Here is a 21,247-nt window from a genome sequence, read left to right as displayed (position 1 = left end):
AGTGACAACTACCCAGGTTTTGCTGGCTTTAATAAACTCAGCACATGGGATCACATAGGGCCTTGGTGCCTCTGACATTACTGAGCCATTGCTAAAGACCTCTGCTGGCCTGTAAATTGTGAGTACAATAGCAGGTATTGCTGCTAAGCAGAACCCCAAAGTGAGAGTTGCTGGAGAGACCCAAACAAAGGAAGTTTCTTGGGAAATATTGTCCTATACATCTTGGACGGGAAGGCTTGCCTAGTAGGTACCTACAGGGTGTTCTGTTTAGACCACAAGCTAAAGCGCAGAGGCCTTTTCTCACCCAGGTGTCCTGGCGGCCAGCAGTGGAAGTACCCCCTGCTCCTTACCTGGCATGATGCGTATCGATAGATGCTTGGCTGCATGGGTGTTCTGTCTGCATGCTGCTCTGCACTGCACAGACAGCCCGAATGGCAGACCTCAGGCAAAATGCCCAATAACTATTATGTCTTCTAAGGAATGAAGCACCAGCCAAGTTGGTTTTCAACACAGTGTTGTACAATATGCCATAAGTTGTACTGGGCTGCTACCGCATGAGTGTCTGTAACAATGGACCAGCTCAGTAAATGGCAGGACTTTCTGTTCCTCTCTAGGCTAAACAAAGATACTTCTTCTGAAATACATTCTTATACCCTACTGCAAACAAGTTAGTACTGCCCCTGGCATGGCTGGTTATCACCCCTCATCTTGTACTTGTGAATTAAAACGTGTTTAGCAATAGTATTCTATTAATCTTATTTGCGTAGGAGGGGATCGTCGTGTGGGTCCTGTTATTTTGAAGGAATGTTTTCGTACCATGTTTAGTACTGGAACATTTTGGTACCACTTGAGACTGCAATGTGCTTGTGTGAGTGCTCTGTGCTAAGCACTTTCTTCCTGCTACATAGGCTCAGAACGGTAGTCACGTTAGTCTGTAGCTTCACAAAAACCAACAACAGCAATGCTGTAACACCGTAAAGACTATCGGTATTACTTATTAGGTAATGACCTTTTGTGGGTAGGACCCACTTCATCATCTTCCTGCTACTGTAAGCTAATAACCTCTCCTCTCTGCAGGGTGCCACGCAGCTGGGATCACCCACTGAGACATTTGCTTTTCAAAAAAACACTGCTGTCCATCTGGAAGATGATAGCCAGCCACAGGTGTGTATCTGGGCAGGACAGTTCATAGCTAGAATAATCGAGGGGAGGTCTCTGGCCTGTGTTATACAGGGGATCAGACCGGAAGGTCAGAGTGGTCCTCTCTGATCTTTGATTCTGAATCAGTGAACTGAGGGGAATCACCAACACTGAGAGGTGTGGAGAGAGGAATGATGTGTCAGATGGCGGTGGGCTGGGTGGAGGGCAGGGGCTCAGCTGGAGGGAGGGGGTGAGGATAGAATAGCAGAGGGGCTGCAGATTGGCAATGAGAGGCAGCAGCAGATCTGGGAGTGAAATTTGCATGGCCCCTGTCCGTGCTATCCCTAGCTCTCGCCCCGGGCTTATCCATGAAGGCAGAAGTAGAATGGATCATTTCTTGCTGGGTTCACCCACATCCATATTGCAAGAATTCCTACTTCTGCTGGGACGAAGCTAATGTGAGGTGCTGGCCCTGCATATTGCACCTGTTTACCTTGGCAGCCGCTGGCTTAAGCAGAAAACGGAGTTCAGTTTTCTGTCTTCCCAAACACAAACATTAGACTCCACGGTTTCCCGCCATTCTTCCTGTACTTCCTATGGGTACTGGTCGTCACTCCCCCTCACCCACTGTCAGCTTCATGAGTGCCAGGGAAGAGGACCAGGGGGCTGGTGACTTCTCTTCAAAAGTCAGGTGCATAGGAGGAGGCAAACCTGATTCTCTCCTGTCTCTTTGAGCTTGTCCTTTTAGGTACAGTGGCCCATTCCTGAAGCCGGTCTCAGACAAGCAGGCTCCTGGGTACAAGGATGTGGTGAGAAGGTAGGAAGGCTGCCCTAGACCATTTTCATCTGCTTCCTCCACCTCTCAAGGGCCCCAAAATGTAGAGAGCAAAGAGCTGTGGGACAACTTTCTGTCATCTGTCTCATGCTTGTCACCATGGCAGCTGCTTCCCATCAGGGACCAGGTTCCCTTCAGTGTCTTCAGGCTTTGCTCAGATCCCTGGGGCTTCTCCTCATCCCAGCTCTCCTCTCCCTGAATAGATCTCACTCTTTGGAAATGTTTTCCTTACATACAGCCTCCATTTTGCCTTTCCGCATCCATGTTCTGTTTTGAAATGTTGCAGAAGAGAAAGTGGGAGTATTCCAATGGGTCAAAGGTGCATTTGCACCCTTCAAATACTTTGAATCTGTTATCTTCTTAGTCCCGTCCCCTGCTGCACTGCCTCAAAGGAACTGGTCAGACTGGTTGGCAGCTGGGGAGAGTTGATTTCATTTGTTTTCATGAAAACCTCTTCCAGGTGATTTGGGACCACTGATCTGTGTGGGTGACCCTGCAAATGCTCCATGCATTATGCTCACCTCTTGCCCTTTGGGCATTAACGCCAGTTAGTCTATGATCTGGGATGGGCAGAAAAATGTGTTTGTATAGCATGCAGTGGAACAGGGCTCCTGTCCTTTATATCCGCAGGTCTCTGTAGATGTCAATGCAGGTGCCCACGGCTCATTTTTGCTGATACAGATAGGGATGTGGATATAAATTTTGTATCCATGCAGGGCTCTACTCACCAAGGGCTTCTTCAGATTTCAAGTGGAGACACACGTCAGCTTCATAAGAGCATTTTACAAACTGAACATAGGGAAATCAACACTGCCCCAGGTCAGAATATGAATTTATAGGGGCAGTACTGGACTTGATGCAAGCTGTGGTGTACCTCCCAGAGATGAGATTTTGGACCCTTGGTTACGTTATTCAAGGTCTCAGGCAGTTTTCCTGCCACTACAGCAAGAAATTGCCAGAAACTCCTGGGTCACAAGGCTCCCTGTGCCTATCTGATTCCACATGCCAGGCTCAAACTTCAAAGCTTTCCGAGATAGCTAGCAATGAGTATCAGGCAGCATGGGACAGTTTGGACACGATGGGGACCCTGCTGGTCCTGGGATCCTTCCTGTGGATGGTCAATCCTCCGTGTAGTTCTTTTAGGGGTCCTCTTCACCAGCTCTCAGTCATCTCACTTGCTAGCAATGGACACATCAGACTTGTGCTGGGGAGCTGTCTGGGGGCCCTCAGGATTCAAGGCCTCTGGTCTTGGCAACAACTTGCTCTCCACATCAGTGTCAGAGAGCTGAGCGTGGTGTACCTGGTGTACCAGGCTTTCCAAACCCTCGTGACAGGGCGATGCGTACAAGTGAGTGCTGACAAAACCCCACAGTGATGTTTTATAGCTACAAACAGCCTGGTCGTTCCCCTCCCCTGGGCCAGGAAGCCCGAATGCGCTGGGTCTTCTGCGTAGAGCATTCCATACACCTGCAAGCCTCACACCTCCCTGCAGTAGAAACAAGTTGGTGGACTCTCTCAGCATAGTGTTCTATGGCCATAACTGGTCCGTTCAGCCAGGCCTACTAAACTCAATCTTCCATCAGTGGTCCTTTCCCCCATTCATGGTGCAATGCAACAGGACATGTCAACAGTTTTCTCCTTCCAGAATCACAGCCCAGACTCTATGGTGAACACATTCCTCTTCTGATGGTCAGGCCATGTCCTACGTGTGTTTCTGCCTCTCCCCCTTGGACACAAGGGTAAGGAGTGTGCCAGCAGGAGCTCAGTACTGCTGAAGTCATTGGGGAATGTATCCTGCAGAGATATTTTCATGAAAATACAAAGGTGTATGTACGTAATGCCTTGTAAACAAAGCCTGCTGGGAGCAGGCAAAGCAAGGAGGTTTTGTCTGTTGTGAACAATATGTTGTTGTAAAGTCACAATTTATGCCATCACCCAGTGTAAGAATTGTAGAAATGCTTGAAGTTTTGTGGGGGGTACAGGGCAGTCATCACTTCTGTGTAAGATATGGCTTACAGAGGGCTCCCCCCCTCAAAGCACTGTGTGGGTAACAATGGGGAGCCATAGTGGTTGAACTAGCTGGCTGGAAGCCTTTTGGCTATACAGCTGTAAGACTGTCAAAACAAAAAACAGTCAAGTAGCACTTTAAAGACTAGCAAAATAATTTATTAGGTGAGCTTCAGACTGGGTCTGTCCCACGACAGCTCACCTAATGAATTATTTTGCTAGTCTTTAAAGTGCTACTTGACTGCTTTTTGTTTTGATAGTGTATAGACTAGCACGGCTCCCTCTCTGTAGCTGTAAGACTGGTTTGGCTAGTTCTTCCTGCACTGTTCACAGGTAGACCTAAAGATGGGTCTATAGCTGTTCTGTGAGAATCCACCCTGGTGGATACTGAGGTGCTGTGACTAGGCCCAGAACTGAATGCCACTATGAGGTGAACTCACTGAGAGCTGGAATCACAGGGTTTTGTCTACAAAAAAAACCCACAAGACAGCAGCGGATGGATGGTGCAACTGGTAGGAGGAGCAGCGGATGACCGGCAGCCAGCCGGTAGGAGGAGTAGTGGATGAAGAGACGGATGGTGCAACCGGCAGCCGACCAGTAGGAGGAGCAGCGGGCGGACAGCAGGAGTGACTGATGGATGGCCAGTAGGAGGAGCAGCGGGCGCACGGACAGCGCAACTGGCAGCTGGCAGTGAGCAAGTGGAGCGCCAGACTAGTGTAAGTGGGGCATTGCCTTAGGTTCAGTGAGGGGATGCATCAGGGTGATGTGTCAGGGCCTGTACGGACTGGACCGAGGTGTAAGTGGGGCATTTGAAGTGGGGGTACGAAGAAAGTTTGGGTGTGTGGATTGGCTGTTTACAGTATTGGACTGGTGAGCCTGAGAGGCCAAGGACACTGCTCAGTCCATTTGAGCTCGGACAGTTACTTGAGGATTGGTTATGAACTCTGGGTGTGGTATTTTCTCAAGCTTATGTCAATTGATGTTTCTGCCTCTTTCATTAGAAGTTTCTTTTCTGCACTCAGACTCTGTGCTTGCGAGTGGGGAAGCACTGCCTCTCGGAGGCGCCAGGGGTGTGTGCATTTCCCAGGCTACTGGGTGAGGGCTCGAGCTGGTTCTGTGTGAGATGGATGAAAAGGAACCCCTAGACGTTGAACCCAGCCCTGGTTGCTGTTGACTCCTTTCAGCAGAAGGGTTACAAAAGGTTCTCCTCAAGATACATAGGAAAGAAGCTTCAGTGACATTGATAGCTCCAGTCCATCCCTGACAGCACTGGTACACATCACTGCTGGAAATGTGTGTGGAAGTTCCAGTCACCCTGCCACTCTTCCCAGAGTTACGTACTCAGGATTATGGCCATCGACAAAACCCAGACCCCAAGTCATTGCACCTCGTGGCATGGAAGCTCCCTCACTGAATCCAGTGGAACTTCCTTACATGGGTCAAGTTAAGACAAGTCCTCCTTGACAGCAGGAAACCCTCCATGAGAGCCACCTGTCTCACAAGTGGAAGACCTGTTCATGCTGGTCAGTGCAGCAACATTTATCCCTGATGGTCACCTCTGTGCCATTTATACAGGGCTGTCTTTTCCACCTCAAGCAGCAGGGGCTCTCCATCTCATGAATAAAAGTTCACTTGGTCACCATTTCAGCCTTCCACCTGGGCACAGAGGAACGCATGGCGTTTGCTAAGCCTATGATCATCTGAGCAAAACAGCAGAAATGCAGCACTTTAAAGACTAACAAAATGATTTATTCGCTGATGAGATTTTGTGGGACAGACCCACTTCTTCAGACTAATCGCATTTCCAGTTCAGACTGGCATCTATAAGTATAGAGGTCCAAAAAAATTGCAATAAAAACTGACAAATCAAGTACGTAAGACTGAAGGAGGAGGATAAGGGGTGGGGGATGTTAAGTATCTTGCCTGAGATAATTATGAGCATCAAAGGAAGGGAAGCAGTCCTTGTAATAGTAACAGAGAGGAAGCTGTGCTAGTCTATACACTATCAAAACAAAAAGCAGTCAAGTAGCACAATGTGTGAGGTAATTGCTGTCTCTGTTCATACCAAATGTTACTGTATACCCTGTAATTGCTAGTAAGAATCTTTCTTAGGTTAGGAGGTTGTCTGTAGAAGAGGACAGACCTGTCACCTAGGGCCTTCCGGAGTGTTCGTCATGATCTAGAATAGGTTGTAGGTTTTTAATGATGCATTGCAGAGGTTTGAGTTGGGGGCTATAGTGATGACAAGTGGTGTTCTGTTATTGATCTCCTTGGGCCTATATTGAAGTATCTGGTTTCTGGGTATTTGTCTGGCCCTGTCAAAATGTTTGTTTACTTCTCCCAGTGGGTAATTAAGTTGTATAAATACATGGTAGAGGTCTTGAAGTTTTCAGTCTGTGTCAGTAGGATGAGACCAGATGTGATTGTATCTAAGGGCTTGACTGTAAACAATGGATGGTGTGAGCTGGATGGAAGCTGGAGGCATGTAGGTAAGTGTAGCAGTCAGTGGGTTTCCAATTGAGAGTCGTGTCAATGTGGCCATCAGTGATTTGTACTGTGGTGTCCAGGAAATGTATTTCTCATGTGGAATAGTCAAGGCTGAGATTGATGGTAGGGTGCAGGTTGTTAAAATCTCTGTGGAATTCTTCCACAGTCTCTTTACCATAGTTCCAAATGATAAAGATGTCATTGATATAGTGTAAGTAAAGGAGGGGCAACAGGGGACAAGAGCTAAGGAATCATTGTTCTAAGTTGGCCATAAAAGTGTTAGCATACTGTGGGGCAATGCAAGTTTCCATAGCAGTGTCGCTAATCTGGAGGTATAAATTGTCCCCAGATTGGAAATAATTGTTGATGAGAGCAAAGTTACGTAGGTTAGCCACCAGATTTGCTGTGGTAACATCAGGGATGGTATTCCTGATAGCTTTTTATCCATCTTTGTGTGGAATATTGGTGTAGAGAGCATCTACGTCCATGGTGGCAAGGATGAGATTGTCAGAAAGGTTTCCAGTGTTTTGTAATTTCCTCTGGAAGTCAGTGGTATCTTGGAGATAGCTAGGAGTGCTGGTGGTGTAGGGTTTGAGGAGGGAGTCTACATAGCTGGATATTCTGGTAGTAAGGGTGCCAGTACCTGAAATGATAAGGCATCCAGGGTTCCCAGGTTTGTGGATTTTAGGCAGTAAATAGAATAATCCAGGTTGGGGCTCAGATGGTGTGTCCAAGTGAATTTGGTCTCAAGTAGAGGCAGAGAGTTCTTTAAGTAGATGGTGCAGTTTTTTTGGAATTCTAAAGTGGGATCAGCGGAGAGAGGTCTGTAAAATGTGGTGTTGGAGAATTGTCTGGCTGCCTCCTGTTCATAGTCTGACTTAGTCTTGATGACAACAGCGCCTCCTTTCTCAGCTGGCTTGATTATAATGTCTGAGTTATTTTTGACACTCTGGACAGCATAGCGTTAAGCACAGTTGAGATTGTGTTTTGTTTGGTATTGTTTGCATATAATTTCGGTCCGTGCACGGTTGCGGAAGCATTGTATGTAGAATCTAGAATGTCACTACGACCATCAGCGGAGTCCACATAGAATTCTTCTTCTTTTGGTGTTGGTGTGGGGGATCTAGTGAGTCAGACTGATGTTTATTGGTGTGTTGGAAGCATTCCTGTAGACGGAGACGATGAAAGAAGGCCTTGAGATCACCACAAAATTATGTTAGGTTTGTGGAAGCGGTGGTGCAGAAAGAAAGACCCCAGGATAAGAGAGACTCTTCAGCTGGGTAGAATTTGCAGCTTCATAGGCTAACGATATTATCTGGTTTGCTGTAGTTGTAGTAATGTAGTATCCTGAGGTATGAAGTAATTTAAATAGTTTATTGTCCTTGTTTTTTATAGGGCATGGAAGTGTGTATTATAGATTTCTTGTCTAGTGTAAGTAAAGTCCCGCTCTGTGGGGTCTTGATTAGTGAGGAGAGTTTGAAGTTCAGAGAGGTCATTCCTGTACTGATACTGATCAAGTGGTTCCTCAGTTTCTTAGAGCGTACGTGGCACAGTTTCTCACTATAATCAGTGTAGTATGTTGATTGCAATGGGGTTTTCACTGTCAGTCCCTTGGGTACGATGTCCATCTTTTTGCATTTGTAGAGAAAGATGATGTCTGTCTAGATCTGCGCAAGTTTTTGTATATAGTTGATGGATCTCCATTCCAAACAGCTAAATGTAGTTCCCTGCATGTTGAATAGTAACAGAGTGGTAGCCATGTTAGTCTGTATTCTAGAAAAACTAGATGTACACAAGTCCATGGGTCTGGATTTAATGCACCCAAGGGTACTGACGGAATTGGCAGAGGTCATTGCTGAACCTTTGGCCATTATCCTTGAAGACTCTTGGAGATCAGGGGAGATACCGGATGACTGGATGAAGGAAAATGTAGTGCCCATCTTTGAAAAAGGAAAGAATGACAATCCAGGGAACTATAGACCAGTCAGCCTTACCTCAATCCCTGGGAAAATAATGGAGAGAATCCTCAAGGAATCCATTTTGGAGCACTTGGAGGAGGGGAAAGTGATCAAAAGTAGCCAACATGGATTCACCAGGGGCAAGTCCTGCCTGACCAATCTGATTAGCTTCTGTGATGAGGTAACAAGCTCTGTGGACATGGGGAGGTCAGTGGATGTGATATACCTTGACTTCAGCAAGGCTTTTGATACAGTCTCCCACAACATTCTTGTCCGTAAGTTAAGAAACTATGGATTGGATCCTTGGACTATAAGATGGGTAGAAAGCTGACTTGATTGTTGGGTCCAATGGGTAGTGGTCAATGGCTCAATATCTGGATGGCGGTCGGTTTCAAGCGGAGTGCCACAAAGCTCAGTTCTGGGGCCGGTGTTATTCAACATCTTTATTAATGACCTGGATGAGGGACTGGATTGCACCCCCAGCAAGTTTGCGGATGACACAAAGCTAGGGGGAGAGGTAAATATGTTGGAGGGCAGAGCAAGAATCCAGAGTGACCTGGATAAATTGGAGGACTGGGCCAAAAGAAATCTGATGCAGTTCAACAAGGAGAAGTGTAGAGTGCTGCATCTGGGGCAGAAGAATCCCAAGCATTGTTATAAGCTGGGGACTGACTGGCTCAGCAGCAGCACGACAGAAAAGGACCTAGGGGTTATGGTGGATGAAAGGCTGGATATGAGTAAACTGTGCCCTTGTAGCCAAGAAGGCTAACGGCACACTGGGGTGCATTAGGAGGAACATTGCAAGCAGATCTAGAGAAGTAGTTATTCCTCTTTATTCGGCACTGGTGAGGCCACATCTGGAATATTGTGTCCAGTTATGGACCCCCCAGTATAAAAAGGATGTGGATTTGCTGGAGCAGGTTCAGGGGAGGGCAATGAAAATGATTAAGGGGTTGGAGCACAAGACCTATGAGGAGAGGCTGAGGGATGTGGGCTTGTTTAGTTTACAGAAGAGAAGACTTAGAGGTGATTTAATAGCAGCCTTCAACTTCCTGAAAAGGAGCTCTAAAGAGGAGGGTGAGAAACTGTTCTCAATGGTGTCAGATGGCAGAACAAGGAGTAGTGGTCTGAAGTTACAGAGGGAGAGGTGGAGGTTAGATATTAGGAAAAACTACTTCACCAGGAGGGTGGGGAAGCATTGGAATGCGTTGCCTAGAGAGGTGGCGGATTCTCCATGCCTAGAGGTTTTTAAGTCCCGGCTGGACAAGGGCCTGGCTGGGACGACTTAGTGGGGTTTGGTCCTGCTGGAAGCAGGGGGCTGGACTAGATGACTTCCTGAGGTCCCTTCCAGCCCTGTGATTCCGTGACTCTGTGATTCTGTATTCTAACAAAACAAAACAGCAGAACTGTACCACTTTAAAGACTAACAAAATGATTTATTCTGTGATGATCTTTCATGGGGCAGACCCACGTCATCAGACCAATCGCATTTCCAGTACAGACTGACATCTGTAAGTACAGAGGTCCAAAAAAAATTGCAATAAAAACTGACAAATCAAGTACATAGGACTGGAGAGTGGGGGGGATATCAAGTGTCTTGCCTGAGATAGTCACGAGCATCAAAGGAAGGGAAGCAGTCCTTGTAATGCATGAGTTAATTGTTGTCTCTGTTCCTACCAAGAGTTAATGTGTCAAATTTGAATACGAACTCCAATTCACAACTTTCTCTATGTAATCTGGTTTTAAAGTCTCTGTTGTAAGACACACATTCTCGGGTCTAACAGAATGGCTCACTCCATTGAAGTGTTCACTGACCGGCTTGTGTGTATAGAGATTCCTGATGTCTGCTCTGTGTCCATTCACTCTTTGGCGAAGAGTCTGCCCAGTTTGCCCAATGTACATTGTGCGCTGTAGAGGGGCATTGTCATCAGCTGTTTCTGTAAAGGTCTCAAAAGGCTGTGCTAGGGCGGGGGCACCTAGAGCCTGTGTGCTAGATGTGGACAGCAGCTTGCCTTGTTCTGGCCCATGAGTCTCATGCCTCCCCAGCCCTTTACAGTTCCACACTTGGTACAGCAGGAATTCTGCTACTGCAGGGACTGGTCAGTTTTACACCAGCTAGCACCTTTACTGCTTAACAGTGCCAGCTCTTCGTACCAAATGCCAGTCTCTGGATTACCATTGCTTCCTGATACTACAAGTGCCTCCCCTTTTTCTCCTGCTCCTCTCCACTGGGGAGGGATAGCTCAGTGGTTTGAGCATTGGTCTGCTAAACCCACGGTTGTGAGCCCAATCGTCGGGGGGTGGGGGGTCATAAGAACATAAGAACGGCCATACTGGGTCAGACCAAAGGTCAATCTAGCCCAGTATCCTGTCTGCTGACCATGGCCAGTGCCAGGTGCCCCAGAGGAGGTGAACCGAAGACAATGATAAAGCGATTTGTCTCCTGCCATCCATCTCCCACCTTCGACAAAAGGCTGGGCACCATACCTTACCCCTTGCTAATAGTCATCTATGGACCTAACCTCCAAATATTTATCGAGCTCTTTTTTAAACTCTGTTAGAGTCCTGGCCTTCATAGCGTCCTCTGGCAAGGAGTTCCACAGGTTGACTGTGCGCTGTGTGAAGAAAAACTTTCTTTTATTAGTTTTGAACCTGCTACCCATTAATATCATTTGGTGTCCTCTAGTTCTTATATTATGGGAACAAGTACATAACTTTTCTGTATTCACTTTCTCCACACCATTCATGATTTTATATATACCACATCTGCACGCAGTACTCAAGATGTGGGCGTACCATAGTTTTATATAGGGGAAGTAAGATATTCTTTGTCTTATTTTCTATCCCTTTTTTAATTATTCCTAACATCCTATTTGCTTTACTGACTGCCACTGCAGACTGTGTGGATGTTTTCAGAGAACTATCCACTATAATTCCAAGATCCCTTTCCTGATCTGTTGTAGCTAAATTTGCACCCATCACATTGTATGTATAACTGGGGTTATTTTTCCCAATGTGCATTACCTTACACTTACCCACATTAAATTTCATTTGCCATTTTGCTGCCCAGTCACTCAGTTTGCTAAGATCTTTTTGAAGTTCTTCACAGTCTGCTTTGGTTTTGACTATCCTGAACAGTTTGGTGTCATCTGCAAACTTTGCCACCTCACTGCTTACCCCTTTCTCTAGATCATTGATGAGTCAATTGAACAAGATTGGTCCCAGGACTGACCCCTTGGGAATGCCACTAGTTACCCCCTTCCCTTGTGAAAATTTACCATTTATTCCTACCATTTGTTTCCTGTCTTTTAACCACTTCCCAATCCATGAAAGGATCTTTCCTCCTATCCCATGACCACCTAATTTACATAAGAGCCTTTGGTGAGGGACTGTGTCAAAGGCTTTCTGGAAATCTAAGTATACTATGTCTACTGGATCCCCCCCATCCACATGCTTGTTAACCCCTTCAAAGAACTCTAATAGATTAGTAAGACACGATTTCCCTTTACAGAAACCATGTTGACTTTTGCTCAACAAATCATGTTCTTCTACATGTCTGACAATTTTATTCTTTACTATTGTTTCTACTAATTTGCCCGGTACTGACGTTAGACTTACCGGTCTATAATTGCTAGGATCTCCTTTAGAGCCCTTTTTAAATATTGGTATTACATTAGCTGTCTTCCAATCATTGGGTACCAAAGCTGATTTAAAGGATAGGTTACAAACCACTGTTAATAGTTCCACAATTTCACATTTGAGTTCTTTCAGAACCCTTGGGTGAATACCATCTGGTCCTGGAGACTTGTGACTGTTTAGCTTATCAATTAGTTCCAAAACCTCCTCTAACGACACTTCACTCTGGGACAGTTCCTCAGATTTGTCACCTATAAAGGACGGCTCAGATTTGGGAATCTCTCTAACATCCTCAGCCGTGAAGACTGAAGCAAAGAAATGTAGGGATCTGGGGCAAATAGAAAAAAAAAAAACTGTTAGGGATGGTGACAGGTCCTGCTGTGAGTGTAGGCGACTGGACTTGATGACCTCTCGAGGTCCCTTCCAGCTCTGTGAGAAAGGTATAGACATTGAGGAGGTTGGCAGAGACAGTCAATTAGTCTCTTCTCTAGCAGTGCAGGGTTCCCCTCATCCATAGAGGGATCCTTTTTGAAATATGTCCACAAGAGCTCCAATCCTGCTCCCTCAGTGGCCGTACTGGGATCCTTGGATGGCATATCAATAGCAATTTGCCTAATCTGAGACGCCAATGCACTGAGGGGCTTGGGTTACACAGTCTTATCTACCCAACCCCAACATGAGGTGACGATCGGATACGGAGGCTGCCCTCAAAATCCTGCGTCATCCTGATCTCTGGACAAGGTACTCAGTCCCCCACCAGTGGCTTGAGATTTTTGCCATTTCCAAGAGGTTGTGAGGTTGCCATTTCCAAGAGACTCACTGACGCATCGAGTCAGTTAAAAATTCACAACAGAAGCTCCTGAACACTCTGCAGTCAGGAACACCCACCTGGGTTGTGCTACCTATTAATGAACCACTCCTAGATCCAGCCAAGACTGTGTAGAAAACTCCTTCCATCACCCTACCAATCTGCAAACAGGCAGATAAGAAACATTGTGTTTCTCCCAAGGACTCAGAACTTTTGTTCTCATACCATCTGCCTACTTCCCTGATAGCAGATGCTTGTAAATGAGCATGGAAAACAACATGACTCTCTAGATCTATCCTTTATGATAGAGACCAAAAGAGTTTAGACCTTCCTGGCCAAAAGACTTACTCATCCATGACTCAACAGGTTCAGATCACAAACTATCATGAGATCACGGCCAAGTACAACCTCATGAATTTCAACTAATCTTCCACAAGAGCACAGAGAACTCTTTCAGGCCATCATCTAGAAAGGTCAATGATTAGCCAGAATCTCTCTGAGTGTCCTTGGATGCCCCAGATGCTGCTGCCAAATCCATCTCTACAGCTGTTATTAGGCACAGGTCATCAAGGCTGCTGCTATCAGGGTTTGAAAGGGGTTCAGAATACTGGTGTAGACTTTCCATTTGATGGTCAGAAGGTCTTCTTGAAACGTATAGGGTCACATAGAGATCTCTGGCCATATATATCCTTATGAACAAGAGATTTTACAGGTCTCGCACTGCAGGAGATCATAAAACCAGCCATACTGGGACAGCCCAAAGATCCATCTGTCCCAGTATCCTGTCTTCTGACAGTGGGGAGTGCCAGTTGTTTCAGAGGAGTGAACAGACTAGTAATCATCAAGTAATCTGTCCTCTGTCATCCATTCCCAGTCCTGAAAAACAGGCTAGGGACACCATCCCTACCAACCCTGGGTAACAGCTATTGATGGACCAATTCTCCATGAATTTATCTAGGTTTTTTTTTTTTTTTTAAATCCTGTTAAACTCTTGGCCTTCGCAATTTTCTCTGGCAGGGAGAACCACAGGTTAACTGTGAATTGCATGAAAAAATACTCCCTTTTGTTTGTTTTAAACCTGTTCCTTATTAATTGCATTTAGCCTAGTTCTTGTGTTAAGGGAAAGAGTAAATAACTTTTCTTTGTTTACTTTCTCCATACCAGTCATGATTTTATAGACCACTATAAATATCACTCCTTAATAATCACATCTCCAAGCTGAAAAGTCCCAGTCTGACTTATCTTTCCTCATATAGAAGCCATTTCCTACCTCTAATAATTTTTTTCTCTTTTCTGAACCTTTTCCGATAATATTTCTTTTCTGAAGTGAGGTGACCACATCTGCACTCATTATTCGAGACAGGGTTATACCATGGATTTATAAAACAGGAATATGGCATTTTCTATTATATCATCTAATCCTTTCTTAATGATTCACAACATTCTGTTTGCTTCTTTGATTGGTGCTGCACATTCAATGGATGTTTCCAGAGAATTATCCAGAATGTCTTCAAGATCTCTGTCTTGAGTGGCCACAGCTAACGTAGACCCCACCATTTCAGTCACAGAGTTAGGATTATGTTTTCTAATATGCATTACTTTGCATTTACCAACATTGAAATTCATCTGCCATTTTGTTGCCCAGTCATCCAGTTTTGTGCTCGTGTCCTGCTTAGTTCTTTGTATTTAGCAGAACCTCTAAAGCCACTTGGAAAGATTCCAGCGGAAGAGAGCATGTATGCACAAGTACACAGCCATTTCAGCAGGTAGGGGAGGGCCTGATTCCACCCCCACCTCTGGTTTGCAAAATGCAGCATTTTGTCCTCTGCCCCACGTTTGGCGACCGTCTTTCTTATTTCCAGCAGACCCAGCTGCATATTACAGCAAAGGGTCTTGGGGGTTAATACATCAGGCTACTTTATGTCCTTTCTTCCATTTCATCCCTCTAACCCATCCCTTTTCAGGAAAACCTCTCGTGAGCCTATACTGAGCCAAGAAGTGCACTGTCTCCTTTGCTTAGGATTGGCAGAGCAGCTCTCCTCCCATAACTGAGGTAAAGAATTTTACTTACAGTGGTTTGTTGTGCAGAGGGTGAAGAACTGACCTCAGATCTGCAATGACTGAACAAGTTTGTAACATCTCAGAAATTCAGGATGGCTACTACTTCTTTAGAGACTGGAGATGGCATTTTAAAAGTCTCAAGGACCAAAAAGCTTATTTCCATAGTGAGGCACATGGCTCTCAAGAAATACTACGTTATATTACAGGTGAGGAGCATTTTCAATGCCATGTTCTTCCCTTTGGCCCCGAAGGTGTTCTCAATGGTTCCAGGAATAGTAGCTGCTTACCTCCAGGGGCAGGCAATTTCAGTCCGCCCATGACCTGACTCACCACTGCAGTGCCTCCTGCTGGTCACATGGGAATTAGCTCTTCCAGCGCGCCCTCTTCTGGCCAGTGTCTCACCCTCTGTTGCCTGTCATTGTGTTCTCCCCCTTATATTAGGACCCGCATCCCTCCCTGATCACATAGCACTTCTTACAGGGACTGGCCTGCCACAGTACACTGCACTCTAGGATGCTCCCCTCCCAGGGAAGCCCAAGTCCCCTATACCCCCCTTCCCTCAGTGACCCACTGCCAGTCTTCATCCAAGCCCCGGGGCAAGCTGCAGTGCAAAATGGCTGCTCATCATTGGCAAGGTGTTGAACCTGCTGCCTCTCTGCTGCCCTGCAGCCTGGTGCTTGCCTGGCCAGAGCTGCCCTGGCTCTCTCTAGCACTGCTCTGTCTGTGGTACCCAACTCTCACAGGACTGGAGCAAGAGTGTGTGCTCACCTTGGCCAGCCATCTCTTTTAAACAGCCCTTATGGACTCTGATTGGCTTCCAGAATGCGTCCCCCGACTGGGTCCCAGGACAGCCCTCTTCCAGGGCTGCTTTTAACCATTTCTCCACCAGCGCAGGGTAACCACCTTGTCACATTCCCTGACAAAGATACCCTCAGACCTCACCTAGGGCTTGTCTACGCTAGCTTCCTGCTTTGAAGGGAGCATGGTAAGTAGGGTGTTGGAAGATTATTAATGAAGTGCTGTGGTGCACATGCAGCACTTCATTAAGCAAATTCCCCCCACCCCCGTGGCAATTTCGAAGTGTTAAACTTCCAAGCGCCAGCTCGCATCTAGCCACAGCTCACCCGCCAGTACTTCGAAGTCCCTTTAGTCCTCAAAATGTCAGGAGCTTTTATTGGAGAGGTTTCTATAGAGCATAAAATGGATTTACTTAGGGTTCAGCTCCCAGAGAGGCTGTGTGTTGAGGAAAGGTCTTACCCTGTGCTGCTGACAGTGTGTGTCTGCAGCCCTGTGGATGAGATCCTATCCTTGTGTCTCAGCTGAAGCAGGCTGAAGTGCTGGGCTGAGCGGGACAGAGTTACAGGCTGTCCAGGCTGTCAGGGAAAGCAGGCCTACTGGGGTCTCAGCACATCAGGTAACAGTTCAAAGGGAGTTCCAGTGCATCACACCAGTCCCCAGTTCGGGCTACTGCTTGGGAATTGCCTGTAGTAGAGCACTCCAAGGGACACCACTTGAAGAAGAATTTACTCACCTTGTGCAGTAGCAATGGAGTAGTTCTGTGAGATGCTCCATGACCCGCCCTCCTCCCCTGTCTTCAGTTCTCGTCATAAACTCCAGGAGAGAAAGAGCTGAGGTGGATTTGCCCACACAGTGCTGGCTAGCCTCTTGGCAGAGCACAAGGGAAGCAATCCATGCAGGCCTGCCAGTGGGATGCAGGGTATAGGGGCAGTTGGCCCTGGGCCAAAGGGACCTGGATCTCTGGCTGCCACCATTATGATGGCGGCAGCAGCAGCAGCAGCAGCAGCTGGTGCTCCATATCCCTTTGAAATGTCACTGCAGCAGCTTTTGGTACCACTGAACCTGTGTGGGGGCTGAACAGACGCTGTTGCCAATGTTCTGTAATCATCAGCACAGGGATGCAGATATACCTACATTGGAGCACTCCTGGAAACATACATCTCCAAGAACTATCACTGCTGCACCAGGCGAGTAACTTCTTCCTGTCACTTTTGTTCACCTTGCTGGAATCCAGCTAGTATGACCCCGCAGTCTCTTCCCCCAGGATTATAGGTGGGAGCTGACTCTCAAATTTCACAGAATATTCATATGTGGGTCCATTTATGGCCACACCCTGCATTCTGATCTAGAGCATTATTGGAGTTTTCATCTTAACCAAAGGAATATGTCTACCATTGCTTCTTCCAAACAACAAAAATGTCATCGTGAAACGTACTGTTTGTACCTTAGCTGTTAGACAGGCACTGGCCTTGTATCTAGCTAGGACCAAGCCCTTTTGAAAACACTGTCTCTACGCAGAGATTGGTGAGCTGGCACTCTGAGTTTGTGGGTGACTTGCTACCATTCAGATTGTGCTCCACCTCCTCCCCGTATGATAAAAGCTCCCTCTGCCCAATCACGGCAACGTCCACCACTTTGCTCATGCTGCTACCAGATCAACCCCTTTAGGGTCGATCTTCTAGAGTTCAATTTTGCAAGTCTTGTAAAGACATGCAAAATGGCTCTCTCTGGGGTCAGCCGTTACCAGGAGTAAGGGAGGTCAACAGGAGAAATGCTCTTGTCATCCTCCCTCAGTGAGGACAGCTCTTACAGTCGAGTGCAGATGTGGCGATTGCTGCAGCCGGAGTTGCATGTCTGCAGCTGCTTGTAAGGTCTAGTGTAGCCCAAGCCTGAGTGATGCAGAGCTGCTGCTGGGCCTCAGAGTGTACCTTGTCTAAACACCAGGGCTGATGTGCCACTTGGTTTTGCTGTACTGTTTTCAACCTCGGCCTCAGTTCTGAAGGCCCCGATTCCATGTGGGGCCACTGCTCGGGAGTCACCTGAAGTGGAGTGCCCGTAGGAGAAGAGGTGTGGTTACTCATCCTATCCAGTAACAGTATTTCTTTGAGTTGTGCCCCTGTGGGAGCTCCACCTGCCTTACCCTCCTTTAGGGCCAATTGGCTACGGGAATTGGAGGCAGTTCACCTGTGCCTTACAGCTCCTTGGTGTGCAGCATAAAACTGCACAGGTGCATGTGTGGGCCGACCATACGCTGCTAATGGAAAAGCTCTGATCAAGGATTTGTGAGGCACAGGAAGGCCACATCTTGAAGAACAGCAATTACTGCTGAGGGGGAGGGACCTCATCTCTTGTGACATCAGTGGTTTTCAAAGGTTGAACTGAGGCCTTTTTTCTGTAACTTGGTTTGCACTCTCTCTCGCCAGCCCTGCTTCAGAGTATGTTTGCTCTTACAGGCAATGAGATGGTTGGAGACACACATCTCCTAGAATGGACCTCAGGAGGTCATCTAGTCCAGTCCCCTGCCCTCTTGGTGGGGCCAAGTACTGTCCCTGGCATCTATTTGCCCCAATCCAAAAAGGCCTCCTCAAGGACTGAGCTCCTAACCCCAGGTTTAGTAGGCTAATGCTCAAAGCACTGAGCTATCCCTTCACCCCTTCTCTGGTCTCTAGACAGTTTGTCCACATAGATCTATTCATGTTTGTGGCGCACTAGCCGCAGAACTGCAAGTGTGGGCCCTGGGGCTCCATGGGGACTCCAGGGTCTGTGACAGGCTGCACATGCCACCTACAATTGCACTGATGGGCTTATATAATCACAGTGGGTTGGAAGATCACCCACTCGCTCCTTTCTGCAGGTTTCCCCTTGCCAGCACAGAACTGAATTTCAAATCGTTTTCCCCCAGATGGATTAACTACATTTTTAAAGGCTGAAGCTCATGCTATTTCTGGCCTGTGTTTCATCATCCTTGTCTAACTCCCCCTCCAGCCATCAATTCTGTAGTGACTTCTCAAGCACATAAATAAGCTTTGCTCTGTATACCACACCCCCCTCACCACCGCTGCTTTTCCATGGCATCATTAGAGTCTTGTTCTTTATGGGTCCTGTTCTTAACATGTGCCATTTTGGAGCACAAGTGAAAAGGGGGTGATTTGACAGGTGCTAATTACCAGGATGATGCCTCTTTCCTTTTCTGCTCAGTGTCACATTTGGTTCTCAGGAATAATTGCTAGTGCCTTGGCAAGTTAATCAGCCATGTGATACACATCACCCAAATCTGCCAGTTTCTTTCCAGCTTTCTTAACCTCTTGCCATTTCCCATTGGAGAAGTGGGCCAGTGAATTCTCGTGTTTGGGACCATTGGGCAGGCCCACCAGCAGGAGGGCAAGGGGGCGATTGCACATGGGCTCAGCATTTTAAAGGGGCCCGAAGGTCCCAGACATTGCTACTATGGCAGAGGCCCCTTTGAAAGGCCTCTCTGCACGGCTCTAAGGACTGGGGAAAGACACAGTGCTGTCCTCCAGGTGACATTATGGGTTGACTGCTCCCATCCCAGCCCCGCCCCTTTGACCCGAGGCCTCACACCTTCTGGGGTGCAGAATGAGCCCCCTGACGACCTTTCCCCAAGCCCAAAGTAGCTGTCAGTGCTGCTGCCACAGGGAGACAAAAATGAGCCCTTCATCTCAGGGAGAGGGTGCTCCCCCTGCCCTGGCGAGGCAATGTTAGGGAAGTCCTCAGGTACTTGCAGTTACATTTCATGCCTTTTTCTAGACCCATGGATTTAACCAACATAAAGAGACGCCTGTCCAAAGGCCAGATCCGGACCACAGCCCAGTTCCAGTGTGACCTTATGCTGATGTTCCAGAACGCACTGATGTACAACAACGCTGACCATCATGTGCACCGCATGGCGGCAGAGATGCAGCAAGAGGTCCTGGAGCAGCTGCAACTGCTGGGCGAGGCCCTCCTGTGCTCAGAGGAGAGGCTGGGTTTTGGAAGGAGGTAGGGAGCCTGTTTTTCAGGGGAGGGAGGGTGTAGTACCCTCCCCCAGCTCTGTTCTGGAACCCGTTCCCCTCCCCTACAACCATTTCTCACAGCTCATGGGACTGGCAGCTATTGCTCCTTGGCAAGGGGCTGAATCATTGGGTTCTGGGGCAGCTGCCCCCTTCCCTACCCTTCACCCTCCTGCCAGCACCCAGCTCCTTGGTGATGCTGAAATAAAAATACCCTGTGCTATTTCTGGCTTTCTGGGGCCCCCTCGGCCAGTAAAAACCCCCCTGGGGGTGGGAGGCCCCCACTCTCTGAGCTGGCAGCTTCCGTGGCTGCGGGATGGTGATATTTTCCTGTCCAGCAAAGAAGGCAGCTGGCCCCAAGTATGTTAGCTATATAGTCCTTGGTCCCTTTAACAGTTCCAGTGATGAGGGTCTGTACGATGGAGAATGAGATAGGAAGCATGTACTGAACACATTGTGTGGCTGTGTCGCTGAAAGGCCGGTACAGAAGTACGGCGCCATCCAGGCTGTTTGTGAAATGCATGCTCCAAGTAAGATAATTAAGCCTTTGAAAAGTGGCAGTTGCAGCTGTTTGTTTCTGCGATGTAATCCTTGTCATGAGGCCATGTGGGGGGTAGCAGCTACAAGACCTTTAAAAATCTGTTTTTAATCTAATCTGCATCCATACAGACTATAGTGCCTTAATCATAATCATATGGCTATTGCACAGTGTCGTCCCAGGGCAGAGGTAGCAACTGGTTGATGTTGCAGTTCCAACCTTAACACACTTGTAGTTACATGTAATCTAAAATTTAATTGCTTGTGTGTGTAATATTTGGATTGGAGCTTGTTGCAACTGTTATATTTGTACCTCCTATCCCTGGTGTTTTTGTGGTTTTTTACTGTGTTTTACTGTGTTTTTGGCTTGAACACAGGGTAAAGTCACCCTCTTCTATTTCCTTTCTCTAATAAAGCTTCCGTTTGTGAAGTAGTGGGTGATCTCACACAGCTGTCATCAGACAGAACTCTCTAACTGCTACAGGGGAAGAGCTTCTGGAACCCGCATGTCACCCTGTCAGCCCAGGGATCCTGTCCCAGCTGGTCACTTCTGAAGTAGGGAAACTTCCCTGGAAGGAGACAGGATTTGCAGCTCCTCAGGACCTGGGCCTTGTCTTCTGTCTTCCCTGCAGCTGCCTAGGAATGCGGCTTTCCACTATCCGAATCCACCTGTGCATACTCTGAGGTGTGCGTGTCACTGCCACACTTGTCTTGTCTTCCTGCAGTGACCCCTACGAGAGCGTAACGCCTCACCCCACCTCACTGCAAACCCTCCAGCTCTTGCTCTGGGAACCCTGTTGCACAAACTCCCCCCGGCCTCCCGCCCCTTACACCACAGCTGGCTGTTTGACTTGCAGCCACTCTGTTTCCAGACCATGCCCAGAGACCACCTGTGCATGCTCGTCCTCATCCTCACGGGCTCACCTCCTCACCCTTGAGTCCCACCCCAGTACCAAGTAGCAGGACTACC

General features: G+C 47.4%; 1 protein-coding gene across 1 annotated transcript in view; it reads left to right on the top strand.

Annotated features, from left to right (window-relative positions):
- Positions 1–20,010, top strand: part of LOC142021394 (bromodomain-containing protein 8-like) — a 38,407-nt gene extending 18,397 nt beyond the window's left edge. The window contains exons 5-7 of the mRNA XM_075010125.1: positions 1,078–1,164; positions 1,889–1,957; positions 19,499–20,010. Of these exons, the coding sequence (XP_074866226.1) occupies positions 1,078–1,164; positions 1,889–1,957; positions 19,499–19,733 (391 nt within the window). The 3' untranslated portion in view covers positions 19,734–20,010. The remainder of the gene's footprint in view (positions 1–1,077; positions 1,165–1,888; positions 1,958–19,498) is intronic.
- The last annotated feature ends 1,237 nt before the right edge of the window (positions 20,011–21,247 follow it).

This window comes from Carettochelys insculpta, chromosome 15 (genome assembly GCF_033958435.1).
Source record: "Carettochelys insculpta isolate YL-2023 chromosome 15, ASM3395843v1, whole genome shotgun sequence".
Classification (NCBI taxonomy): Eukaryota; Metazoa; Chordata; order Testudines; family Carettochelyidae; genus Carettochelys; species Carettochelys insculpta.
The sequence above is the reverse complement of the archived record's forward strand: the minus strand, read 5'-3'. Positions and strand labels throughout refer to the sequence as shown.